This window comes from Elephantulus edwardii, unplaced genomic scaffold, assembly GCF_000299155.1.
Source record: "Elephantulus edwardii isolate Elephantulus edwardi_28Jun2011 unplaced genomic scaffold, EleEdw1.0 scaffold00212, whole genome shotgun sequence".
Taxonomy (NCBI): Eukaryota; Metazoa; Chordata; class Mammalia; order Macroscelidea; family Macroscelididae; genus Elephantulus; species Elephantulus edwardii.
The window spans coordinates 4,041,694-4,065,002 of record NW_006399962.1 but is presented as its reverse complement, the minus strand read 5'-3'; the positions used below and the strand labels follow the sequence as shown (position 1 = coordinate 4,065,002).

General features: G+C 39.2%; 1 protein-coding gene across 1 annotated transcript in view; it reads right to left on the bottom strand.

Annotated features, from left to right (window-relative positions):
• The window catches only part of CS (citrate synthase), a 32,882-nt gene that overhangs the window by 6,566 nt on the left and 3,007 nt on the right, over nucleotides 1-23,309 (bottom strand). Inside the window, exons 2-5 of the mRNA XM_006897682.1 lie at nucleotides 2,705-2,755; nucleotides 2,224-2,331; nucleotides 695-760; nucleotides 139-270 (exon numbers count right to left, since the gene is read on the bottom strand). Coding sequence (XP_006897744.1) covers nucleotides 139-270; nucleotides 695-760; nucleotides 2,224-2,331; nucleotides 2,705-2,755 — 357 coding nt within the window. The remainder of the gene's footprint in view (nucleotides 1-138; nucleotides 271-694; nucleotides 761-2,223; nucleotides 2,332-2,704; nucleotides 2,756-23,309) is intronic.

The window sequence follows — 23,309 nt, the reverse complement described above, 5'->3', positions numbered from 1 at the left end:
TCCATTTCCACATCAGATTCTGCTTGGATTTCTTCCATTCACTGCTTATCTTTATATCCAGATCAGGCTTGAATGTATGAGATTAGAGAAAGGCTAAAACGAAAGGAAGTAAGAAGGGCTGACATCCTTCTGCTTTACCTGTTCCTCTGTTGGGATCTGTCCAGTTACCAACAGCCAAAATAAGCCCTCAGGCAGGGGTTCTTCTCCACCCTTAGCTTTGGGGAGCAGTTTCTGGCATTCAGGAATACTATAGCCTCTGAAACGGATGCCCTTAAAGGCAAAAAGTGAGATTTAAAACTTCCTGAATATACTGATCTGGAAGTTACATAATTGATTGGTCCCACACAAAAGGAGACCTTTAACAGTTAGAATATAACTTAAAAATTTTTAAATTTACTTCTATTTTTATAATTTTATATTAAAAAGTGATCTTTCCGTTACCTTGGTTTTTTGCATATAATGTACCTATGTATAGCAAATACGTGCAATGGAGTTTTAAGGTTTGCAAAAACAATGTATTGAACCATCATTTGTGTAAAAATAGTATTTCATGCACATATATTCCTCACTTTTCAAAACATAAAGACAGCTGCTTTTCTTTGTTCTCCTTACCCTCTACCCTCACTAATTTTATCTATGCTAGTGTAAGCCAGTAATTACTTTGATCATGGCAAGTGACATGAAGATGTCTTACCTCATCAGGATCAAGAACTGATGTTTCGTATATCAATCCTTTCATGCCTCTCATACCACCATACATCTTAAAAGAAGAAGATCAGAATTATTCAGGCTTGTCAGAGTTTCATACAATCTGGGATAAGAAATCTGTTATAACTTGCAAGATTTCATTTGGAAGAAGATTTCTGGGGATGGAACTTAGAAAACTTTGGAAATGAAAATATGAAAATAAAAAGCCACTTTCTTTAATGTTTCTGCCTTTATTTCCTTTTTATTTTTCTGTTGTTCACTGTTCTCACTGTTTCCTTTTCATCCTCACCAACCCAAGTAAAACAGAATGAGATCTACTGGAGGGGCAAGAAAGTCAGACCAGGAGGAGGGGTGGGTAGGGAGAAAAGTGCAACAACGAATGAGTGGAAATCCAGTCTGTAAATGTTCCTTGAAATTAGTAATTAAAAAAAAAACATTTTAAAAAAGAATCAGACCAATGGTGGAACCATAATCTGCACTGCTCAGTTTTAGAACTAGGGGTGGTGACATAGTGAGTGGTATTTGACAGTTAACTAGAAGTTCAAATCCACCAGCTGCTATACAGGAAAAAGACATGGCGATCTGCTTCTATAAAGATTATAGCCCAGGTTCTGTGACTCTGTCTTTTCTAGCATTATGTCTAGGGTATCAGAACACTTGAAAATTGGTTTTTCTAGCTATTGTGTTGGCCCCCAGCTACCTCACTGTGGACCTACAGTCTTGTGGGACCAAAATAAGCACCCTGTGAGAGTCTATGATGACCACAGTGGAGAGAGGGTGAAGAGACTATGGCACTGCTGTGAAGCGACTGTAGCAAGGTGTAACCAGAGGAGCCCTAGAGATCAAGGCCACATGGTAAAGATTTTGCTTGCTAGTTGAAAAGCTGATTTATAACTGGTTGAAGAATTGCTGGATGATTGAGGAGGCCAGAGACTTCTTGTATTTGTGATGCTCAACTGAACCTAGACTTTCATTGACTGAGAAGCTATCTTTCACTAATTGAGGAATTATGTCTTGCCATTAATCCGACTTAGGACTGCTGGGCTAAACCTGTATTTACATTATGTGATATTCTTTGCCTTCCCCACGAAGCAACCAATTTCCCTAATAAACCCTACAATTGAGTTAAAAAAAAAAAGATAATAACCCAGGACACTCTCTAGGGCAGTTCTACTTGGTTGTATCACTTTAGTTGAATCAGGATTGATAGCATTGAGTTTGGAGTTTTGTTTCCTAAACCTGCTAGAGCTTTGGTACAGTATAAACTCAAAATCCCAAAAGTTAAAGAGCTGGGAATAGGAATAGAAACTTCAATTAGCCCTTTCCAAGTGTGTTAGCTTAGGTTCAACTATTGAATTTGTAGGAAAAAAGTTCTATTTCTAATCAACATTAGAACTTCAACATCTCCTTGCATAAGAGCACATACACTTTTTAACAGCTTCTGAAAAGTGCTAATTTTGTTGTGGTACACCTAGAGCTGCTACTTCCCGCCAAGACCAATCCCAAAACCCTTACCATGTCCACAGTGATTTGGCCCACCACCGACTTGCCATGCTGCTGCCTGAAGGTCTTAATTCTGGTCTGCTCCTTGGGTATCAAGTCAGCTAATATGTCTTTCAAATTCTAAAAGGAGAAGGAGAAGGGCTAAATGATAGCCAGAAAGCTTATATTTTCTACAAAGTGGAGATGTTAAAATTTTCCTTCTTAGAAATGACTTTATCTGCCAATGAAGTCAATAGTCAACTATTGTATACACATGACAGTTAAAAAACACGTAAAATATTTGATATTTCCACTTCAATATGACACTGAATAAATTATTTCTTGAAATAGTATTAACAGCCATAATTAGGAGATACTCAGGATGCTAACCTAAAATCTTTCCATATTCAGTAATTAGCTGGTGGTGAGGGAAAGCAGTTTGTGTGGTTTTATTGTAAAGAAACTAACAAAAAGCCAGGTAGCAGCCTATTACTGCCCCCACTCCCCAGCTTACCGTGGAGGAAGCACTGGCATGCCGAGCAGCAAGAACAAGACAGGATGCATTCTGCAAATAAAACACAGGTTCAATACATTGTTTTTGCAAACCTTAAAACTCCATTGCACGTATTTGCTATACATAGGTACATTATATGCAAAAAACCAAGGTAACGGAAAGATCACTTTTTAATATAAAATTATAAAAATAGAAGTAAATTTAAAAATTTTTAAGTTATATTCTAACTGTTAAAGGTCTCCTTTTGTGTGGGACCAATCAATTATGTAACTTCCAGATCAGTATATTCAGGAAGTTTTAAATCTCACTTTTTGCCTTTAAGGGCATCCGTTTCAGAGGCTATAGTATTCCTGAATGCCTAATTCACTTACTGCCTAATGTTGTTATGTACCCACCACTGGGTCAGAACTGACTCAGCTGGCTCTCCAGAGGGTTTTCAGAGGCAGTAAGTCACACAGGAGACTGCTCATCTTTTTCCCCTAGAGAAGCCGGTGCCTTTGGGTGTCAGTGCAGCTCCTTTCCACTAGGCCACTGTTGTGGAATGTTGGGGAGGAAGGGAGTACCTCTGGCCAGGATGGAGTTGCCTGAGCTCCAGACAGGTGCAAGCCTCCCAATGGCCTTGAATACGGGGTGGAAAAAGCTCCCCTGTGTTTGGCTGTACTGGTTTGAGAAAGCTCGCCACCTGGGAAGATGGCTGCCGCGTCTATTGAGCTGGGAGTGATCCACACGAGGCTAAGGTTCTCCTGATAATCCACATGTCCCACGTCTGTAAGCCCACCCTATCCTGTTTTCCTCTGTATATAAGTACAGTGCTTATCCCAATAAAACCGAGCTGGATTGACTCTCTGATCCTTTCCCGGAGTGGTGTATCTGTCATGCTCTCTCCCATCAGTGTGTTGCTGTAAATTTGTCGGTGAGCTGACAGCGACAGGCCACCACAGCTCCAGCACTCAAGTCTTGTTCTTCATCTTAGCCTCTTAAGATAGTCTAACAGAGAATTCTGGTATCTTAGTGGTAAAAAAAACCCACTATACTGCAACCAGGAAGATAGGCTAACAAGTTGGCTTTAGGTGCCACTGAGTCAACTATAACTCAAAGCAATTCTATGAATAACAGATCTGAACCTTGTCCTATCCTGTACCATCCTCACATCTCTGATATGCTCAAGCCCATTACTCTAGTCACTTTATCAATCCATCTTGTTGCTGGCCATCCTCTCTTTTCTTTGACCCTCAATTTTTTCCAGCATGATGTCCTTTCCCAAGTTCTGGCCCCTCCTGACAACATTCCCAAAACACGCTCCTAAGGAGCAATTTAGGTATAATTCCGCCAAGACTAATTTGTTTGTTCTTTTGTCAGTCTAACATAGAAAACTGTAAAAGGTGCTGAACGGCTTGGGAGGAGTCACCAGCCTGAAGTGGCAGTAGTTTTAACTCTGGTGGTGTGGTTTACAGGGAGTGGCACTGCAAACTTCAAAACTGTGCTTCTCTGGCAGTTAAAAATCTACCAGTGGTACTAAGGGAGAAAGATGGGTAATTCCTCCAGTGTGACTGTTTTCAGCCTCAGAAACCCAATGGTCAACCATGTTATCAGTTAGTTCTGACATGACAATAATAAGAGAGAATAGCAAGAATAATTTAGAGAGTAACTTTGTTGGCATTCCTTGAAGAGATACTTTCTAGATTCCAGGGCAATGCTTTGTTAGTCAGAGAAGGGTCAGAGAAGCAATTATGAAGAGTACTTAAATCTAGCTGTCATTACCATTATTCTGAATGACCCCAAAGAAAGCAAATGAGGAGACTGGGAAATTACTCAACCCAATAAGTAGGATCTCTCCTCCACCTAAACATCTGGCTTTATCCTAGACTTCATCCTTTCCAGTCTAGCAAGGTTCACAAGCAGGGCAGTCTTTCACAATATTACTTCTAAGTTTTTTGGAAAATGCAAGGAAAAAAGACTATTCAAAGCAACCACAAAAAAACAGATAGCTTGAAAATTATCCAAAGTGCTTAGAGAAAAATAATTATCAAGCAACAGCTGTGTATGGTGGTAGTAGGGGATCATCCTTTCTCTAGGTTCACAGGGTTTCCGGAGACAAGCTATTTCAAAAGTGGATGACGGGGAGCTCTGGTGGCCTAGTGGCAAGGAGCTGCAACTACAATCCCAGAGGCTCACCGTTCGAATCCACCAGATGCTCTGCCGGGAAAGGAGGGACAATCTCCTCCTGTACCAGTCAGATCTGATCTGGCCCCCAAGATCGGCCCCCTGGGTCTGTCTCCAAAAAAGGTTGGTGATGACATTGCCAAGGCCACCGGTGACTGGAAGGGACTAAGGATTACAGTGAAACTGACGATTCAGAACAGACAGGCCCAGATTGAAGTGGTGCCTTCTGCCTCTGCCCTGATCATCAAAGCCCTAAAGGAACCACCCAGAGACAGAAAGAAGCAGAAAAATATTAAGCACAGTGGAAATATCACTTTTGATGAGATTGTTGGCATTGCCCGGCAGATGCGACACCAGTCTTTAGCCAGAGAACTCTCTGGAACTATTAAAGAGATCCTGGGAACTACCCAATCTGTGAGCTGCAGAAAACAAAACAAACACTATCATCCAGTTAAGTCTTTCCCCCCCCCCCATCCAGTTAATATCTTATCTTTTAAAGCAGATCAGTTATCCAGAACTTTTGTCTATTGAGCTGCTTGCATATTTAACATTATTTTAATAAAAAAAATTTTAAAAAATTAATTTAACACTTTTTAATGCATAGTTGATGTATTCTGTTTATCTGAAATGCATTTATTTTACCTTTTATTCTAATATGATCCTAGAGAAAGGATGAAAGTTATACAAGTGTCTAGGTCTTTCATTTATAGGTTCACTATAAGTTGCCTACAACTTGACAGCACTTAACAAAAACAAGGTGCCCCTGATCCAAGCCATATTTTCAATAGCTTCCTATGCATTTGAGAGATAATGGATAAGGACGACCAGTAACTCAGAAATGTCTTTGAACTGTGGTGCCATTGATTCAAGTATGACTCATACCGACCCATGAACAGCAGATCTGAACCCTGTCCTAGCCACTGACACTCTCACACTCTGGAGCCCATGCTATATAGTTACTGTATCAATCTACCTGGCTGAGGGTCTTACGTTCTTTTGCTGCTCTTTAACCTTTTCCAAGTATGATGTTCTTCTCCAAGGAATAGCCTCTGCGAGGTGAAATTTCATCATCTTTGCCTCCAAGGAGCAATGTGGCTTTACCTTCTCTAAGACATATTTATTTGTTCTTTTGGCAGTCCATGGGATATTCATTCATTACTCTCTAGCAACACAACTCAAAGACATCAATTCTTCTATCATCCTTATTCACTGTCTAACTCTCAGGTACATGACTGAAAAGTGACTGAAAAGACCATGGTCTGAATCTGGTGCACCTCAGTCCTCAAACTAACATCACTGCTCATTAGTATTTTGGAGAGGTCCCTTCTTTGTAAACATATGTCTATTATCATATTTCTGACAGCACTGTACTTCACGGTAGATCCTGATATGTACTTTTTGACAATGGCTGTGACACATGTCATTCCTGGCAAGTATACCATATGACTGCCAAATTCAAAACTGTCAGTTCACAGGGAGCTGAGCTGCTAACTCAAAGTTGGCAACCCTGCTTGCTGAAAATGAAGACTTGAAGCACTTGTTGCAGAAGATCAAAGAATATAGCCTTCAATATAGATTGCATCTTAACATCAAGAAAACAAAAATTTTTACCATTGGACCTCTAGGCAACATCATGATAGATGGAGAAAAGACTGAAACTGTCGACAACTTCATCTTACTTGGATCTATAATCAACATCCTTGGTACCAACAGTCAGGAAATCAGGAGATGTATTACACTGGGAAAGTCCAGAGTCAGGGACCTCTCCAAATTATTGAGGAGAAATGAGGTCAGTTTGAGGACTAAGGTGTGTCTCATTTGAGCCACGGTCTTTCTGATCACTTCCTGTGTGTCTGGGAACTGGAGACTAAGGATGACAGAAGAATTGATGCCTTTGAGCTGTGGTGCTGGAGAAGAGTAATGAACATCCCATGGAGAGCCCAAAGAACACAAATATGTCTTGAGGAGGGTGCAGCTAGAGTGCCCTTCAGAGGTAAAAATGATGGAAGTTTTGCCTCACATAGTTTGGGCATGCTGCTAGGAGGTGCTAATCCTTGAAGAGGGACATGTTTGAAAAGGTGAAAGAGAGGAAGACCCTCAATCAGGTGGATTAACACTGTGACTGTCAATGGGCTCTAATGTTTCAGGAAGTGTGAAGATGGCAAAGGATAGAAAAGGGTTCAGATCTGTTGTTTATAGGGTCACTATGAGTCACACTTGACTCAATAGCACCTAACAGCTTCTCAAAGGACTATTGAGGAGTAATTACGTCAATATTTACAAAGCATTTAAATAAGTCTTTGGCATATATTTAGTATTTTGTATTTGCTATTTTGTTGTTGTGTTCCATAGTGTCGGAATTGATCCATAACTGACCCTCTGGCCGGTTTTTCAGAGGCAGTTAATCGCATGGGAGGAGACTGCCCATCCTTCCCGCAGAGCAGCTGGTGGCCTCAAACCATGTGCTTTTGTGACCGCACTGCAGCTTCTTGCCACTAGGCCACCAAAGAACAAATATATATAAACAATACAGATACTTTCTAGCACCCTGCCAGGTCACCAAAGATGGATTATTCAGTAAGTAGGTAAGCACCCAGTACAACCAAAAATTATTTCTCTCCACCTTGTAAGTATTGGTTCTTTTGACTATATCTGAGCTGAATAACAAAATTACATATTCTAAAAAAAATCCTTTTACTAATTTCAAATATGAATTTCTGTGTAAATGTCGACATTCTAATGTAAAATTGAAAAAAATCTTTCTTTTTCAATCACATTTCTTTTTTACACTAGAACAAAATTTCTAAAGGACATAATTTAATACTCAGATAATACAAAATGGCAACTAAGTAGAACATTTAACACAAAAGCTACTGGAAGATAAAAGGACTTGAGGATCCCTAAAGACAATTTCAAAATTAACTTCCTTTTTAAAAGTCAATGAGTCAGAAGACACTTGTGAACACTTACCTTTAATGGGTACAAATTGTACTAGTAACTACAGTGTTAAAATGACTAATCTCTCATTGCCCTTGTGTTAGAAGTGACTCACAGCTGACTCTCAATTGACAAGGCTGTAAATCACATAGAAGCCTGTGTCATCTTCCCTTGGAGCTGCTGGTGAATTTGAACCACCACAGCTGTGTGGCCTTTGGGTGAGCAGTGCAACTTTCAACTTACAAGACCACCAGAGCTCCCTAAAATTACTAACAGTAATATGAATATTAACAAGAGAAAATAAAAGCATTTATAATTGGAAATTGTTGCAACTGCAGGTTCATAAGTAACAGAAATACTGCTCCTGCTCTGTGGGATAATTTTTCTTCTAATGATATAAATTATTGGATCAAAAGGGGGCTAAATTAACGAGCAATTATTAGTTTCCTAGAAAGTAAAAATATTGGACTTTGTCTTAGACTTTCTGAATCAGAATCTAGTTATTAAACTCACTAGGTAATGCACAACCAAGGCAGTCATGATAGGCGCATGACAGAGGTTTTTGGGGTCTTTTCCCCTTAAGAGCAGGTGTCTTTGAGCCTTTGCCTACGACAGAAGTCAAAGGTGTTGGTTTTAAAATCCCGCAGGGCCCAATTTGAATGAATATTCCTTAAATGAAACAGCAATTTTTGTCTATTTGCTGAACTGAACAACTTGCTGTGATGCTGCACACTGTTCCATAGTCTTGTCAAATACCATAATGGCTACCATTACATACAATGTTTGGATGAGCTTCCAGATTGATTTATGCTGGAAAGCAGTAGTGGCATCCACTTCCCAAATCAGATGCCTCTGGAAACTCTAAACTCTGTTAAGTGTACAGAAATGATGTTAGTTATAGAACAGAGTTCAGGTCTTTTGTGCAACTTAACCACTGCTAAATGAAACCAGTGATGTTTATATCTGGAGAAACACTTTTCCACTTTGCAAATCACTCTTTTGTCAATGTGCAGTATGAAGTAACCTGGGTTGCTGTGATGCTGAACCTTGTACCATTGGGGTATCAAATACCAGAATGATTTCCCAATGTGGACAGTGTTTGGTGGAGCTGCCAGTTGTTAAACAGGCTTGGAAGCATGAATGGCGTCCACTTCCTAAACCACATGCCTCTGGAAACTCTATGATCTTGGAATTGACAACAGTTATGGAAAGGCAGTAAGTCTTGTGTTCCTAGAGTCGTTATATCGTGCTTGACTTGATGGCAAACAGGTGATGCACATGACCAATAACATTTAAGACAGAGCCAAGAACAAAGTGTTGCACAAAAAAAGCAGCAGGCGAGCTCTGGTGGCCTAGTGGCAAGAAGCTGCACTGCAATCCCAGAGGTGTGCAGTTTGAATCCACTAGATGCTCTGCTGGAGAAGGAGGGACAATCTCCTCCTGTACCAGTCAAATCCCATTTGACGGTAAACACACACACACACACACACACACACACACACACAGAGATACAAAGCAGCAGAGAAGAAAGTGACTGGGCTAAAGAGTTATCAAGGAAAGAGCCCTAAATCCTGGCTATGCCCCTGTCTTGGCTATGTGACTTCTGTTTTTACATTTCTAAAATGGAAAGAATATGAATTTCAGAGCAGACAATAAGACTAAACAAAATAATTTTAAACAATGCCTTGTTTATAGCTGAGTTAAAAAAATACTTTCTTAGAAATGTACTGACCTAGTATCTATCATATCAAGTGTTGGTGTGAGGGTAGGGTAAGCCAGTGGGAAGAGTTGTCGCTGTTGTGTTGTATTGTACATAGGGTGCTATGGACCTTATGTACAACAACTAAACCCTGCTGTATCTTGAGCTAACCTTATTGTCTGACTTACCTACCACCTTTATTAGATTCATATTCATACTTAATGCATTCTATGTTCCAGTTATTGATGGGTGTTTGCAGCTGTTAACTTCTCATTTTGATTCTTGCCACTAAACTAGCAAATGTGGGTTAACATTAAAAAAGCATAACCTTAAACTCACTACCCTCAAGTTAGTTCTGACTCATATGGCCTTCCATCTGGATTCCAAGGCTAAAATTTGCACAGGAGGAGACTGCCCATTTTTCTCCAAGAATACTTGTGGATTTGAACTTTTCAGGGACTTTGGTTGAACAGTACAACTCTCTGTAGATAACATTCCTGGAATTCCCTTTCTCTCTCACTGCTGTAGCGTTAGAACCAATTCATAACTGACCCACCTTTCTTTCTCCTCCCAGGTTACTGCTGGTGGATTTGAACTGCCAGAGAGGCATAGCCTTTGTGTTACTACCACAATCCTCTAAGGACCACACAACTAGAGTTGCTTTTTTAAAGAACAAATAACCAAAAACCCCATACTCATAGCTGACCTTGCAGAGGGTTTTTAGGGAAGATGGGAAGAGACCTCCTTCAGAATGGCTGATAGATTCTAAGCACCAAAGAGGCACAGCCTTTGAATTAACAGCTCAACTCCATACAAAGTAGGTCACCAGAACTCCTTAGAGTTCCCTTTGTTGCTGTTGGGTGCCGTCAAGTCAAATGCCACTCATAGCAGCCTTATGAACAACAGATCTAAACCTTGCCCTATCCTGTGCCATCCTCAGACTTCCTGATGCACTAAAAGTCCATTTCAGTAGTCAGTGTGTCAGTCTGTCTAGTTGACAGTCTTCTCTCTTTGCCAACCCTCTACCTTTCCAAGCATGATTTCCCTCTCCAAGGAATAGCCCCTCTTAACAAAATGCTCGAAGCAGTGAGACAAATCTTTATCATCTTTTTTTTTTAAAAACCCAGCAAATATTTTATTTTTTAAGCACACGATTAACACCAGACTTCTGCAATGCTAGCAGTACCCTCCTGGCAATTCTTTTCATACAGAACTGGACATATTGGAAGAAAATTGTCCCTGGTGAGGTTTCTGATGACCATGAACTAAAATGCAGAAGCCCCAAAGGTGAGAGAGTTTCATATCCAACAATGTGCCACGTCCAGAAAGCCTTTTACTGTGGAACGATGCAGGCTGACTCCAGGTAATTCTTCTCGAACACAACTGGCTATGAGTGGGGCTAACTATAAAACATGCAGTTTTAAATAATTGCAGAATCTGAGGATAAAAAGTAGAACTCTACAATTTATCTTAAAAGAAAGAGCAAGTTCCAGGAGTTTTTATTGTGTGAATAACAGAACACATAAACCCAGGCTGAGAAGTCCCGAAGGAAACGGTGGTCACATTTCATTGCTAGTTGTCCTTTGGTCCTTCATCTAAGCACTTGTCGTATTTTTAAGATACTAGACATATGGCGAGCTCTGGTGGCCTAGTGGCAGGAAACTGCACTGTAGTCCCAGAGGCACGCTGTTCAAATCCACCAGATGCTCTGCTGAAGAAGGAGGAACAATCACCTCCTGTACCAGTCAGATCCAATTTGACGGTATATGCATTAAAAAAAAGATACTAGACATTTATCTTATCACAAATCCAACGCAAGTGTGAATAAATAAATGTATTCTCTTAATACTTCCTCCTCGTGTTCTTTTGAGTAGGGAAAAAAAAATTAATGGAGTCTCCATGATTCAGAAGTGACTAAAAGGCAGTGAAAGACACATGAACCTCCTCAGACAGAACATAACAGGAATCAAATTATGTTTGTGGGAAGAGATGGAGAAGTTCAATCTCATCTGTCACAAGACTAGGGCCTGACTGAAACAGATTAACTGGTTATACACATTTTCAAATTAAAGTTGAAGGAAATGAAAACAAGTTCTTTAGAGACAGAATATGACCCTGAGTAAAATCTAGCTGAATTAGAGATCATCTTAGTAACAGATTTATTTGAGACAGTTGTGGGGTGACATCAAGGACATTTTATGAGGAAAAGATCATTAAAAGACAAGATAAAAGACCAAAATGGACGTCAAAAGACCGAAACTTGCTTATGAACACAGAATAGCTAAATGACCTTGATGGCAAAAAAATGCAGCAATAAACTGCTGCTGTTGTGCCGTCAAGTCAACTCCAACTCATAGTGTCCCTATGCACAAAGCTCTATGTACCCTGCTCTATCCTGAGCTAATCTGTCTCTGACAAATCTGTTCCCATTACCCCAGTTACTATGTCAACTCTTCTTTTATAGGGTCCTCCTCTCCTTCACTGTTCCTCCACCCCTCCAAGTATATATGATGTCCTTCTCCAAGGACCAGTCCCTCCTGGCAATATGCCCAAAGTATGTGAGTCTCAAAATCCTATCTCCAGGGAGCACAGCTTAGTTTCACCCTCTCCAGAACAGACCTGTTTGTTCTCTTGTGAATCTATGGTATGTATGTTTAATACCCTTTTCCAGCACCACAATTCAAAGGCATAAATTCTTCTGTCATCTTTGGTTATTGTCCAGCTCTCTGATGCATAGCAAAGAGCATAGCATAACTGCAAAGACCAAGGTCTGGATCAGGCACATTTTAGTCTCTAAAATGACATCACTCTCTTCAGCACTCTGTAGAAGTCTCTGACAGATTTCCCTAATAAAATTTGTCTTTTGATTTCCTGACTGCTGGTGCCAACACTGTTGACTATGGACCTGAGCAAGCTGAAATTGTTAACAGTCTCAAGCTTTTCTCCATTATCTTGGTGCTGCCAACTGGCCCAGTGGTCTCCAACTACATGACAGAGTTCTATAAGACCTTTCACTTATTCCAAAGCAAATGGAAGAAATAAGAGGTGAACAAATAATTTTAGGGAGTAGCTCAAGACATAGCAGTGGAATCTTGTTACCTGTAGGAAAGAAGCAACAGTGCAATGCATCTTTTGGGGCCAGAGATAACTGCTTAAGATGCAGAGTCAGACCAGCGCAGACGTGACACAGCAGAAGAGGTGGTGGAGAACCAGAGATTGACTTAAGACAGCTTAATGAGAATTACAGACCCAGAGTTAAGGGCCTTCTCCCAGGCTTGAGGGAGATGCCATAATTGGTAGGATTAAAAGAGCTTTGTAACACTGGGCCAGAAACCAAGAGGCAAGGTCTGACAAGGGATGAAGGTCAGAGAGCCATCAAGCAAATCTAAGTAGCTTCTGGCTGAAGAACTGTATCTGGTTAACTTCTCTAAGACAAAATTTATCTTTTACATATTACAATGAAATGTGCCAAGATTTGGAGTTAGGAAACTAAAAGGGAGGAATAAGCTCAGCATTTTTCAAGTTGAAGAACTGAAGAAAAAAAAATGCAATTCTCAATTTGCAACACTGAAGAATTCTATAAGCAAAGTATCAAATGATACAGGAAGCACCAATAGAAAACAGTCACCATACCAAAGGAACTGGTCCATGTTTAACCACTTTAGGAAGTAGTATAAGGTCAAGAACTGACAGTAAAAAAGGAAAGTGCAAGCTGCAAGGAAGCTACTGCTGAAAAATAAGATTCTAGGGATCTTTCAGAATACTGAGATGTTTCAACAACTGACACAGTGCTGAAAGTGCTCTTTCACATATGCCAAAAAATCTGGATGACAGTTATCTGGTCAACTGAATAGACAGATGTACATTTATACTTATATACTAAAGACAATCTTGCATCCCAACAAGAATAAAGATGAATAACTCTCTCACAAAAGGGTATAGGAAATGAATAGACACTTCAAAGAAGACACTCAGATGGCAAACACATGAGGAAATGTTTAAAATCCCTAGCTATCAGAGAGACAAATCAAAACAACTATGAAATATCATCTCCCCCCAGTAAGAAAAGTTCAACAGAGCAGCAAACAACAAATGCTAGCAAGGTTGTGGAGAGATTTGAACTCTTATTTACTGTTGATGGGAGTGTAAAATGGTACAACCACTATGGAAGGTGGTCTGGAACTTTCTCAAAAAGTTGTAAATAGAAATACAATGTGACCCAGCAATTCCATTACTGGGAATATACTCTAATGAAACCAGAGCCACAACTCATGTTTATTGCTGCATTATTCACAAAAGCAAAGAGAGAAAGCAACAGAAGTGACCATGAACAAATGAGTGGATAGAAAAACACAACGGAATACTACACAGCATTAAAAAATAGTAAAACATTACACAACATGGGAGAGCCTTGAGGACATTTTGCTAAGTGAAATATCTCAGCCACGAAAGCACAAATACTACATAACACTGCTGTTATAAAATAGGAACGACATGGGGGGGTTGGGGACAGATATGGGAAAGAGGATATAGATAATGAACAATGTATTAGATCAGATGAGGGAATGAACTGTCTGAAAGGAATATATGATTATTCATTATATTTATAAGAACAATCTGGAACAAGGGGTGCATTACAGGGTGGGCTCGGAGAGGGGGAATAGAAAAGGTGTAACAATGAATAAAAATTTTTTTTAAAAGGCAATGATAGTGAAACTTTGTCTCACACACACAAAGAGAATTTCCATACTCTTTTGTATCACATGCAAACAAAATTTTATGAAAGATAATCCAAAAACTGACAGGGAATTGTCAGAAATAAAAATTCAAGTCACACTCAGAAGAGAACATAAACAAGGGATATGGTTGCTGATACCAGATGGAATTTGATTGAAAGTAGATAATATTAGAAAGATGTTAAACTTGTGAATAACATTGCAAAGAATGGGAATTCCAGAATCCTTAAATTTGTCTGTGAGAAAACTAGACACAGACCAAGGGGCAGTCACTGAAAGAGAACAAGGGGATACAGTTTAAACTTGAGAAAGGTGTACATGAGGATAGAATTCTTTCAACATAATTCATCTGTTTGTTGAACAAATAATCCAAGCAACTGGACAAATGGGAAGAAAAGGGTAAAAAAAGCCAACAGGGCATTTGGAGGTAGACTCAGTAACCACCTGTGATATGCAGATGGCATAACCCTGCCTGCTGAAAAAAGAGGACTTGAAACACATACTCATGAACATCAAAGACGATAGTCTTCTTTGCAGATTGAATTTCAACATAAAGAAAATGAAAATTCTCACAACTGGACCAAAAGCAACATTACGATAAATAGAGAAAATACAGAAGTTGTATAAATTTAATTTTATTTGAATTCATAATTAATGCCCATAGAAACAACAGGGAAGAAATAAAAGGACATACTGCATTTGTCAAATCTGCTGCAAAAGAACTCTCTAAAGCATTCTAAAACCAAAGTAACTCTGGGGACTAAGATGTGTCTAAGGTACTTTCAAAGGTGTCATTAAATCAACTACAACTCACATGACTCTACTAAGCACAGACAAGAGCCATACCCTATCCTAGGCCAGCCTCACAACCTCTGCCATGTTCAAGGCTACTGTTGTAATCACTGTGTTAATCCATCTCATTAAAGGTCTTCTCTTTTGCTGACCTTCTACCTTCCCCAGCACGATGTCTTCTTCTAAGAACTTGTCCCTCCTTACAAGATGCACAAAGCATGTGAGATGCCCTTTCACTACCTTTTCCTCAAAGGAACACCCTGGCTTCCATTCCTCCAAGACAAACCTGTTTGTTCTTTTGGCAGTCCACCAGATGGATATTCAGTATTTTTATCCAAAGCCACAATTCAAAGGCATTTAAAAAAAAGAAAAAAATTATTCTTCAATCTTCCTTGTTTACTGTCTAAATTTCGGATGAATAAGAAGAAGTGAAAATACCATGCTTGGATCAGGCACACACACTTTAGTGTTTAAAAGGACGTTTTTGCTCTTTGGTATTTTGGAGATATCCTTAACAGCAGATTTCCCCAATACAAGTCTTTTGATTTCTTAATGTGGATTTTGGATCCAAGTAAAATGAAATCTCTGACAAAAAATCTTTTTTTTTAATCTACCATGATGCTGCCTACTAGTTCAGTGGTGAAGATTTTTCTTAATTTTGAGCTATTGTCCATATTGAAGGCTGCAGTTTTTTAATTTTTCAGTAAGTACTTAAAATTTTCTTCACTTTGTACAAGCAAAGTTATGTCATCTACATAACACAGGATATTGATGAGTCTTGCTGCATCTAGATGCCAATTCTTCTTCAGATAGTCCAGTTCCTTGAGTTATTTGCTCAGTATACAAATTGAATAGGTATATAGAAAAGAAACAATCCTAACATTCAAGTTTCCTGCTTCTTGGTCTAATATGAACATGAAATCTAGACAATGAATAAAAACACTGAATACAAACAGATGTCAAAGGAACAAATCCATCAGAAGAAATGCAGGTTAAATGCTTCTTAGAAGTAGAGAGACTGGTAAGTATATTCATTTTCTCCTGGACACAAGAGCCTACTATTTGGTCCTAAAAGCCTCTGAGGTCCCAACTCTTCTCACTACTTCTTAGTTGTTGGAACTGATGGAAAACCTCATAAGCAGTTCCTTACTTCACCTCTGCCTTGCATGCGGACTTCCAAGTTGTAAAACAACCCAGTGGTAGACGGAATTTGCTACAGGACTTAAGAACAGTAAATGACATAGTTGCGCCTCTACATCTTGTGGTTCCTAACCTTTATACTATAATAGACAAAGTGCTAGTCAATAAGCCTTTTATTTTAAGAACTACCTTCCCTCTGTAACTTGATTTGTGCCACTATTAGAGCCTCTATTTGGAATATTATTGCTTTTTAATTTTTTTTTTTTGGCTTTTTAATTTTTGACTCATGTACTTTTAACTTGTTAAATTTGTGTCTTCTAGGCTGCAACACTTCCATGATACATCTTCAAGGATATGAACATGTACGGCTAAGCACAATTGATAACAGTGCATCTAAATTCCAAAATCAATCTCCATAATAGTCTATGTGTTTTCTATTGCCAAAGGGGCCCTTTAGAGTAGTGACAGAAGATCTTCACCCTCACCCTGAAACCTACAGCATCTCTTTTCAGCAGGAAGTAGCTAAGAGAATATGCCGTCCTCTTTTCCTTATGAATCAGGGTGAAGTCTCTCTTAGGGAGGAGTGAGAGAATGGCAAAGGACACACTGACAAAGGAGATTAATAAGAACTGGCTTTGAAAAGCACTGTGGCAATTGGACAATTAAAACAGACTTACAAGGGGGCGGAAGAAAAACGAACTGGGGAGGAGGGTAGAAAAAATAGTGCAACAATGAATGAATGAAAACCCAAAATCTCTGTAAATGTTCATTAAAATTAATAAAATTTAATAATAAAAAAATTTTTTTTAAAAAGTAGAGATGGTCAGCACCACAACAAGATAAAGGTAAATAACCAATTGAAAAATGGGCACAGGATATGAACAGACACTTCACCTAAGAAGACATTCAAATGGCAAACAAATACATGAAGAAATGTTCAGAATCCCTAGCTCTGAGATACAAATCAAAACTATGAGATATCATCTCACCCCAGTAAGAATAGCAAAATTTAACAGAACAGCAAGCAACAAATGCTGGTGAGGTTGTGGAGAAACTGGAACCCTTATTCACTCTTGGTGGAAGTGTAAAATGGTTCAAGCACAATGGAAGGCAGTATGGTGCTTTCTCAAAAAGTTGCAAATGGAGATACTATTTGAACCAGCAATTACACTACTGGGAATATACCCTAAAGAAACCATAACTTCCACCCAAGCAGATATATGCACACCCATTTATTGCAGCTCTGTTCACAAAAGCAAGGAGTTGGAAACAACCTAAGTGCCCATCAACAAATGAATGGAGAGAGCAGCTCTGGTATATTCACACAATGGAATACTATGCAGCACTGAAAAAAACAAAGAACTCATGAAAAATTATGCAAAATGGATGACCCTGGAGGACATTATGCTGAATGAAATATCTCAGTCACAAAAGGACAAATATTGCATAGGACCACTGTTATAAAACAAGCCTGAAATCAGGGTTGAGGGAAGACAGAGGAGGGAATGACGAATACTGCATTAAAATAGATGAGGGAGAGAACTGTTTAAAAGGGATATATGATTGGGTATAATTGTCATGACAGGAGTCCAGAATGAAGGCTGCACAGTGGAGTGGACTTGGGGGGAGGGATTGCATAACAATGAAAGAGCTTTTCTTTTGCTTTTTAAGGAGAAGAGTGAACTGGGGGGGAGGGAGTGAGCAGGGAGAAAAGTGTAACAGTGAATGACTGGAAACCCTAAGTCTCTGTAAACTTTCATTAAAATTAATTAAAAAAAAAGAAGTAGTAGAGATGGTCAGACTTTATCTCGTATATTTTAGACAGGTCATTGGAGGACTCAGTCCTTGGAGGACATTATGTTTGTGAGAAAGTCACCAAAAAAATTAGGACTCTCCATGAGACAGACTGACAATAGTGCCTACTACAATGGGCTCAAACGTTGTAACTGTGAAGATGGTACAGGATCAGGCAGTATTTTGTTCTGCTGTAAGCAGGTTGGCTATGAATCAGAATTGACTTGATGGCACCGAACAAGAAGTCTGCTGTCAAAGATCTCTCCAAAATACAAAGAACCAATGATGTCAGTTTCAAGACTAAGGTGGTACTTTATTCAAGCCACAGTATTTTCAATCACTTGCTATGTACCTGAGAGCTGGACAATGAATAAAGACAAAAGAACAGATGCCTTTGAGTCGTGCTGCTGGAGATTACTGAATATCTCATTGACTGAAAAAAGAAACAGGTATGTCTTGGAGAAATTGCAGTCAGAGTGCTGCTTGGAGGCAATTGACAAAACTTTGTCTCACATACTCTGGGCATGTTGGTAGCAGGGGCTATTTCTTGGAAAGGGATTATCATGCCTGGAAAAGTGAAGAGTCAGTGAAGGGGGAAGATAATAAAAGGATTGACACAATGGCTTGAGTAGGTCGGAGATGAGGAAGATGGCACAGGGAAGGAAAAGAATCAACTGTGTTACATGAAGTTGTTATATGGTCAACTCGACAGCATCTAACAAAAAGAAATCACTAGCATAGCAAAAAATGACAAGAGGTACTAGAGAAGAACTCTCATACTCAGCCCTCACAACACATTTCATCTATCTCCTGGATGCCAAAGATGCTGATGACTGCATCCAGGCTATGTTCACTGATAGCATAGGCAGATTACAAACCTTAGTCATCTCAACTTCCACATCCCAGTTCCTGCCCTAACTCTAGAGGTGTGGCCCCTGGTCTTTGACCGGTAGGCCCTGACTTCTGGGTATATACCATTAGCATGAATAGTCCCTCTAATAGAACAGCAAATGTCATGAATTAGGCCATACTCTCACTCAATAGGTCAGTTCCTTCACGGAATAAGGTGTTTCCAAATTGAGTTTCTCTACCAGGTGGGAGCGCTGAAGACCTGGGTGGTGGGGAGTTGCGCTGCCAATCCCCAAAGGCAAGCAGATAGTTCCAATAGTTCCAATCAAATAGCTGCTCTGTAGAAAGATGGACAATCTCATCCCGTGCATTTTACAGTCTCTGAAGCTCAGCTATTATTGGTGCCAAGTTGCTGGCAATGACTTTGGCCAGGGAGAGGGCACACAATCACTAAGACACTTCTTGGAATCTAATATGTTAATATCCCCTAGAAGAACTCTTCAAGTGCATTTACTATTATTGATAAGATTGTATCATAGCTCAAAAATGAGGTGGGATGGAAAAGTCATGAAAAAGAATATTTTATTGGGCCAAAAATATGAAAGCACTAACAGCATATTAAGTAAAGAATGCCAAAGACTTGCTTATGTAATACTTAAAGAGTATTCCTGGAACAGTATTGGTTAAGTTATCTATAAAAATTCAATTAAAACTACACTCTCCCAAATTCTGGAAATAACAGATTTCTATTTAGATAAGCACTTACTCAATAATATAGTTATTTCCCCATTATCCCTCTTAGTCTATTAATGATCACTGTTCACCTACAGGATCCTTACTCTGCAGGAGAGAAGCTAAGCAATTTTCTTTCAGTCTCCATCCTAGGCACATTCAGACCATGTCCTGCCATATAGCCAGGAATATCAACATCAAAATTTAACAAAGATGCTCCTGATTTTAATAACACCCTTGCCCTTCATTAACAAAATAAGCTGATCTTGCTAAGCCAGCTGAACTGGCTTAGTTAACATAACACACTAATAACTGGTAGGAAAACCTTTATGCTACAGAGGCTTTTCCAATGCGAAAGAAACAGCTAGCATTAAGGCAAGACAAACACACACTGAACAAAAAAGGCTCTTTTCTCCTCAGAACCAGGTCAGAGAACTAAAACCATTTAACATTCTGTATTTCACAATGGTGATACTGGAAGTGAGCCTGTAGTTATTTGGTCAGGTCACTGAAAAAGTCTTTGTGGAGTAACCTTCAGATTATATCTGACGCCTTCAGACTCACGGAAGTTTCCTTAGTATTTCTTCTAATTAACTGTTATTTCCCAATAGCCTCTTCTAAAAGGTTCATTTACTGCTCCTCTCTGAGAAAAAACAACAAAAGATACCACTTTCGCTCCAGCAAAAATGTGTTAAGTTTCTCTTTTTGTAGAAATCATTACCACTCTTTTATGTCACAAATATTCAACACCTTCTTGTTAAACAGGGAGCTCTGGGGGCATACTGTTAAGAAAGAGAGCTCAACTTTATAAGCTGCTACAAGCTGCCCTATGGGAAAGATGAACAAACTCTTCCCCTGGGATTAATTCGGTTCTGATTCCACAGCACATACTATCACTACCACTATCTAGTAAATGTATCTTAGGTGCCTACTAGTGAATAAGGCATAATAGAACCTGTAATTTCTCAGGAACTAGAAACTGCTCTAATATTTGTTATCAGTTCTCATAAACTTGAAGTCTTTACTTTTTGCTCCAAGGACTTTGAAGAAACTTTTCCTATGGCATTCTGGGAGGGGATGAGGAACCAAGAGATGAGTAAGTTCTAACTCCACAGTGATAAGTTTGAGGGTTGGGTTTTTTTTGGGGGGGGGGGCGTGGTTACTGTAGTAAGTAGAGAAAGGCAGGCAAGTGTTCCTGGTTCTTAGAAACCAAGTGGACAGGAATGACACAGTATGTCCTTCTGACCTCTATTAGTACTTTATGCAATAAAGAGGCTATGAATTTGTTTTAAATTGTAGTGAAGCAACTTCTGCACTGCACCTTTCTTGGGATCTGAGTCGATTTCAGTTCTCCTCTCAACTGCCTAAATTCCTTTGGGCTCTTATTTCTTTTAACATACAGTTTTAGGTCTATAAGCTCAGATTTTGGTAGCTTTTTCTTTTAAAGCCAGTCAAATTCAGCAGTGGGGAGTTGCATACCAACTTTAGTTTCACTAATGTTAATAGTTTCTGATAAGCACTACCATCGGACAAGTTGACTTTGGTAGTTTTTAATCACCTGAGATGCTTGATTATTTTACAACTTTATTCGATTCAGTGACTGGGGTAATCGGGATGGGTGTGTCAGAGGCAGTGCAGTTGGCGCAGGATAGAGCAGGGTTTAGGGCTGTTGTGCATAGGGTCACTATGAGTCAGAAACGACTCCATGGCACATAACAACAACAACAACAATTAGATGCACTATACAAAACTGAGTGTTGAGGTGGGTTTGTTGCTGTTTAGTTCTTTGTCATTTAAAAAACTGGCTTCAGAGTGACTTTTCCAAGTAATGGGTTTTAGGCTATTTTTTCATAGGTTCCTTAGTCCCTGATGACTGAATGGAGGGATGATGCCCAATTACCACTGCAGATCTCTCTAAAAGGGATCACAGTAGAAGGTACTGGATAGAGTGGAGAAAAACATGGAATAAAACTCACAATCACAAAAATAGTCAGGTTAACTGGTCCCATAGAGGATGGGGAACCCTCAAAAGACTGTGGTTCTTAATCACTCTTTGAACCTAGAAAAAACTCAGCCTGTGGTTCAACTTTCAGCCAAACAATAAACAGGTAAGAAATAAGGAAACAGCCTTTGTATAAAACCAGTAAGATCAAAAGGCAAACAAAACAAAAGGCAACAATATCAAGCTCAGAAAGGATAATACTAATGGAAATGAGGGAGCTCCAGTAGTCTACTTGAGATGTACTTCAAACTCAAAGGCAAGCAGTTCAAACCTCCTAGCAGCTCTCTGAGAGAAAGAGGGGCAGTATTGCCTCTGAAAGTCTGTTTCAACTTGAAACAACAGAAATGAAAATTATAGGGAGAAAGTAAAAAAAGAGAAAATCTACATTGGAAGTATTGTAACTATATATATATATAAAAACTCACTATGCTTTGTAAACTTTCATTCAATGTGCAATATAAAGAAAAAAAATATTTTTAGGACGTTGACTCTCAACTGGCCATCATTTTATTTGGTCTCTTCCTATCTGGCACAAAGGAGAGTGAAGAAAATCAAAGTCTAAAGGAAATAGTCCAAAAAACTAAGAAATCACACGAACCAGTCTCTACCATCCTGAGACCAGAAGAACTACATGGTCCCTGGAAACCATTACTGACTGCTCTGATCGGATTCAAAGAAAATCCTGACTAGAGTGGGAGAGACTGATGGCCCTTAGAGGATGTATCTCGCCCACAGACATTCTTCAAGTCTGGAACTGAACACACATTGAAATCACCTTTAAGTCAATCAACAAGGCCCATAAAGCAAGCCGTATCTATCTAAAAGGAATGTGTTCCTTAGAACAACCAACCATGTACGATCAAAAGAGGACCATCTGCCCCAAAAGAAAGGTCAGAAAGGAGAAAAGGGCAGAAAGATGGGCAAATGGAAATAGGGAACCAAGGGAGGAAATGGGAATAGTGCTGTTACACTGAAGGGGTTGCAACTAAGGGAAAGAAACAAAATGGATGAATTATTGAATGGGAAACTAAATTGGTAACCTTCACCTAAATCACAATAAAGTATGCAGAAAATTCCGGGCTTTAAGTCCTGTATTTTATAGGACAAAACTGACTTGATCTAGCTGAGCCCAATTTCAGACTAGGATTTATAGACAGATGTCATGCAGTAAAGTAGGTCTAAGTTAAGAGAGCCTTTGAAGGGGAGCTCTGGTGGCCTAGTGGCAAGAAGCTGCACTACAATCCCAGAGGTACAGTTCGAAGCCACAAGATGCTCTGCCCGAGAAGGAGGGACAATTTCCTCCTGTACCAGTGAGATCTGATTTGACGGTACACACACACACAAAAATAATAAAATAAAAATAAATAAGAAAACCCATTTTTTTAAAAAAGAGCCTTTGGGATTAATTCAAGTGTCTTGAAAACAGTCTAGAAATGATCTAATTGGAGATGGTTAAATCAAATTGATTTCTGGAGTCTAGAAGTGAATTGCTGGCCCTTTTACAATTCTGACCCCAAATCCTAAACCAAACCATCTGTGAAAAAATTATTTTTACATCATAAAAGTAGTAATACTAAAACAAAAACAAAAAAAACCCCAGTAATACTGGGGGGAGGGGTTTGTATACCAATGAAAGAATTTTACTTTTCAAAGAGAAGAGAAAACTGGTGGGAGATGGGTGGGCAGGGAGAAAAGTGCAACAATGAATGAATGGAAATCTAAAATCTCTGTAAACGTTCATTAAAATTAATAATAATTTTA